General features: G+C 41.2%; 1 protein-coding gene across 1 annotated transcript in view; it reads right to left on the bottom strand.

The window, feature by feature from the left end:
* Positions 1–4,689, bottom strand: part of dnmt3bb.1 (DNA (cytosine-5-)-methyltransferase 3 beta, duplicate b.1) — a 77,813-nt gene that overhangs the window by 5,208 nt on the left and 67,916 nt on the right. The window contains exons 17-19 of the mRNA XM_037684049.1: positions 4,267–4,357; positions 1,912–2,060; positions 1,555–1,640 (exon numbers count right to left, since the gene is read on the bottom strand). Of these exons, the coding sequence (XP_037539977.1) occupies positions 1,555–1,640; positions 1,912–2,060; positions 4,267–4,357 (326 nt within the window). The remainder of the gene's footprint in view (positions 1–1,554; positions 1,641–1,911; positions 2,061–4,266; positions 4,358–4,689) is intronic.

The following is a 4,689-nucleotide window of genomic DNA, read 5'->3' as shown; positions in this document are numbered from 1 at the left end:
GATGGATGGGTGGATGGATGGGTGGATGGATGGATGGATGGATGGATAGATGGGTGGATGGATGGGTGGATGGATAGATGGGTGGATGGATGATAGACAGATGGGTGGATGGATGGATGGGTGGGTGGATGGATAGATGAATGGATGGATGGGTGGATGAATGGGTGGATGGATGGATGGATGGATGGATAGATGGGTGGATGGATGGGTGGATGGATAGATGGATAGATGGGTGGATGGATGATAGATGGATGGATGGGTGGATGGATGGATGGGTATGTACAAAGAATTTTGTGAATGGTCAGAACTTTGTGGGTCTGTTTTTGTAGAACAGCGGGTTAACCCCCTCTGATTTCCTTCTGCTTCAGCTACTCTGCTGAGGAGTAGCTGGCTGAGGCTGAAAGAAAATACATCAATCTTTACAACTGTTTCAACAAAACTTAATGTATTAATAATCAAACAACTCATGGAAGGAGACAGTTTATGTTCATGTAGGAGACAGAGTGAAGACACAGGTGGATCTCCATGACTGTGCTGTCCAGGAGGGCGAATGCCTTGACCGGACAACGTAGGGGCACGTTGCTTCCCCGTCTGACAAAAATAATGGCAGACTCTTGGAGACAAATTTGTAAATTAGCACTTCTCTTCAGTTGACAAGAAAAAGCATTCAATTTTAGACTACATTCAGGCCCAGGCCTCCCTTCCAAGTGAGACATGTGATATCAATAGGATTTGTCTGCTTAAAAAAATTGCAGACAGGAAGGTCCTGTAGATGGTTCTCTGCCCTCCCTGTTGGAGAATACTGGCTCCAGATTTCTGAGATGGACCACTGCCGTCCTCAAAGACCCATCACATCACCTGTTCAAAGAGATGCCTTCTGGAAAGTGCTACAGATCCATGAAGGCCCATGCATTCAGACTAAAACAAAAACCTGTGCTCTGAGTAGTTGTTCTTGTTTGAATGTGACATTCGTTCAACCACTGGAGTGGATGGATAAAAGTTTCAGGAGTGATTTGCGACAAAAGGGTGTCAGAAAAAGGAAAAAGTTTACAAGACAGTGGTGAGACCAGCTATGTTGTATGGTCTGGAGACAGTGGCATTGACAAAAAGACAGGAGAAAGAACTGGAAGTGGCAGAAATGAAGATGTTATGGTTCTCCTTAGGAATAACAAGGATGGCTAAGATTGGGAATGAGATCATCAGAGGTGCAGCACAGATTGAACAACTGGGAGATAAAGTTTGAGAGGCTAGACTGAGATGGTTTGGACATGTCCAGAGGAGGGACAGTGGGTATGTTGGTAGAAGGATGTTAGAAATGCAGCTGCCAGGAAAAATACAAAGAGGAGATATATGGATGCAGTTAGAGAGGACATGGAGGTAGTTGGAGTGAGGACAGAGGATGCAGAGGACAGAATGAGATGGAAAAGGATGACTCGTTGTGGCGACCCCTGAAGAGGGAAAAGCCAAAAGAAAAAGAAGTCACTTGTCCACCGCAATAAAATCTCGTAAAAGCAGCACTGTAAACACGCTGGATTTGTTTAGATGTTTGCATACCTGTTCATTCCCGGTAGGTTGCCCCAAAAGTACCGAGCACGATGTGCAGCAGAGACCTCAATAGCATCAATCATCACTGGGTTACACTGTGTACAACACAGAGAGGTAACTCTGAATGTTTTAGTGTCAGAAGTTAACAGTATATTGAGCACAGCTCACTGTACTTATATCATTTTGAGAAAAAAAAAACAACAACAACCATCTTTACACAACCAAAAAGTGGCTATATATCCATTTTTTTATGTTGTCTACATCTACAAATGTTTGTTCTAAAATTAGGCTTCAAATTGATGCACTTAAAAGACATAAATATTTTTTTAGAGACTAGTCTGGTGCTGGTTTAATTCAACAACTCACCTCCAGGAATCGGGAGATATCTCTTTTATCATTGACGCCCATGGCCACCACGTTCTCAAACATCCAGAAAAAGGGCCGGTCCTCTCCTTCTTTGGGCTTGGTCTCGCTCAACAGGCGGTAAAACTCAAAGAACAACCTCCCTGTACCTTCTGGGGCAATCAAACACCAGAGTCCAGTTAAAACCAGATTTTTTTTTTTTCAATATTGTGGGTTTAAATGGTTTACAGCAAAAAATAAAATTATTATTGTGATCGTGTCAAATTTCTCAGAAAACCCTAGTATTTTAAACAGCCTACAAATACCGCCTGAACTTTATGGCTCTTTTTCTTTGCATGGTTGGTTTGGTATACTGCAAGATGGCTTAGGAGTTGACTATCCCCAGGACCACAAAAAGTCATGAGGCTAGTGATTTTTATTAGCTTAGCTTAAAATTAGACCCAGTCTAGAACCCATCTGACAAGGTAATGGGAAGAACTGGTGCAGACGTGATGCTCATATTAGTATTGTGCTAGAATAGCCGCAGTCTGTCTGAGAAAGTTGCGCCAGCATGTGCACAGAGCACACTGAAGCTACAGGAGTCATTCACAGAAGCAGAAACTCTCTGGTGAAGACTAAAAGCAGAATCCTGCCTGACGTCACATGGTTCAATCCTGTCAATCAAAGAGACTGTAGCAGTTCATCGGCCAGTGTCAGGGGGTGTGAAAGTAGGATCTGACTGGGCTGTGATTGGTCAAGACCAGTTGACAACTCAAAATTACAAGAAAACTGTTGATTTTTTTATTGTGGTCTCCCTGGATTCGGAGTGTTGGTGACCAAGTGAGCAGCAGCCAGGTTTTTAAAAAGCAGGCCTTGTTTTTGTGTGCACAACTTGAAAAACTGTATTTTAGGTTGAGCACCTCATCTTTGCCCACATTGGACCTACCTTGGCAGCTGCCTCACATTTACAATTTAATCCACTAGATTACACTGCTGAAATAAAGAAAGGGGTATTTGGACCATATTGAGAACTAATCTTTATCACTGATGTGGTTTTTAACACTGAACGTGTGTCCTGTCTGTGCAGGTGTCAACAGAGGGAATCTGCACTACTAACATGGGTTAAAAACTAAATTTATAAGTATTTGAGATGATTCTGTGCCTATTTGAGAGAAAATGTGTAACACAATCACTGTGAATATATTCAGAATTCAAGCTAAAGGACTGAACACTGTTGGGGACAAAATCTGAAGACTTTTGGGAGACTCCGTTGTTAAACCTGTTCACCAAGTAGCTGCAGCCCAGTGAGCAAACACCTGAAACACATTGTCTGCTGACTAGCCACTGTTGACCTGAGGGTCCATTTATGCGGTGTGTTGTGGAGGAGCAGATGTGAGTGATAACACAGTGTGCATTCTTAAGATGATAAATCCTTCTTTAAAGTAAAAAAAAAACCCCACCCCACCACTATCAGATAGTTATTTAACAATAACACACATAAGCACCAATAAACGATCATCTACACCAGTGGTCCTCAACCCTGGGGCAATGGGTACCGGGCACAGAAGGGAAAAAAAAAGTTTTATTTTGAAAAATCACCAGATTCTCTCTACCACATCAGTCTATGACTCACTCTTGATGCAGGTCAACATACACCAGTGGTTAGTTTCAGTTTGTGCTAGTCGTATGCACAGATCAGTTCTACATTGCTGATGAAGAACAAAGCAGTTCAGCTACGTGGTCTGGAGCAGACAGGTGGAGGTGCGCAGCCGTATCCGTGCATTTTGAAGGATTACACTGCATATTTTTCAACCCGCCTGACAAAGATTGACTATAATACTATAACTAAATAAAAATATAATTTTAACAAGCTTCCTAATATCACGTCAGAGCTGTCGCTTCACATTTTTGCTTCTGCTTAAAAAAAATCTCTGCCCCTAAAAGTTCAAAGTCATGGGTAATTTTATTATAAAACACAAAAATATAATAAAGCGTTTTGCACTAGGCATAAGTTTCTGTGCTTTTGTGAACAATCTGATGTGTGAATCACTGCAGGAGTTATCTGAACTTTCACCGAACTGATGAAACAGACGATGATCTCAGCTCATGAAGCTGTTTGTCGTGCAGAGTATTTGAAGTGAAAAATGTTTTCAATGTTTGTAAAATACACCAGAATGCAGGAAATGGCATGTACTTTATTCAAATATTCAAAATTCTGTTGGTGAGGACTCCCCAGACCCCCCACCCCCCACCCGGTCCATGGTGCAATAAAGGTTGGGGACCACTGATCTACACGATGCAACAGAACACACAGGTCATTTACTCAGAAAAAGTTAAATTTCAGTTTATAGAAACTATGGATTTAGACGTGTCACTAACCATAGAGGCCTTTTCTTGCAGGGTTGACAATAGAGAGGTCATTGCAGGGACTTCCTCCGATCACCAGGTCAAATGGACCCCATTCCTGAATCTGAGACACAACGTCGCCACTTTGTGTTAGACCAGAGACTGACAGGAGAGTTTAAATTAAAGACAAAACATGAACTAAATCGCTTGAACTGAAGTGAGACTCGTTCATTCTGCTATGCTTTATATGTTCAGTGATTTTTTTTTTTTAATTTAAGTTAATTCTACTTAATGTGTCTACTTCTTGTTGTCCAGTGGACTTTACGTCTGTTTCCAACTGAAACAAACAGACATATTCCATCTACACATGTCCAGTTTTAACTATGGCAATTCACTTAAAAATAATAATAATAATAATAATAATAATAATAATAATAATAATAATAATAATAATAA

The sequence above is a fragment of the Nematolebias whitei genome, chromosome 11, assembly GCF_014905685.2.
Source record: "Nematolebias whitei isolate Nwh7 chromosome 11, NemWhi1, whole genome shotgun sequence".
Taxonomy (NCBI): domain Eukaryota; kingdom Metazoa; phylum Chordata; class Actinopteri; order Cyprinodontiformes; family Rivulidae; genus Nematolebias; species Nematolebias whitei.
This window is presented reverse-complemented; position numbering and strand designations above follow the sequence as displayed.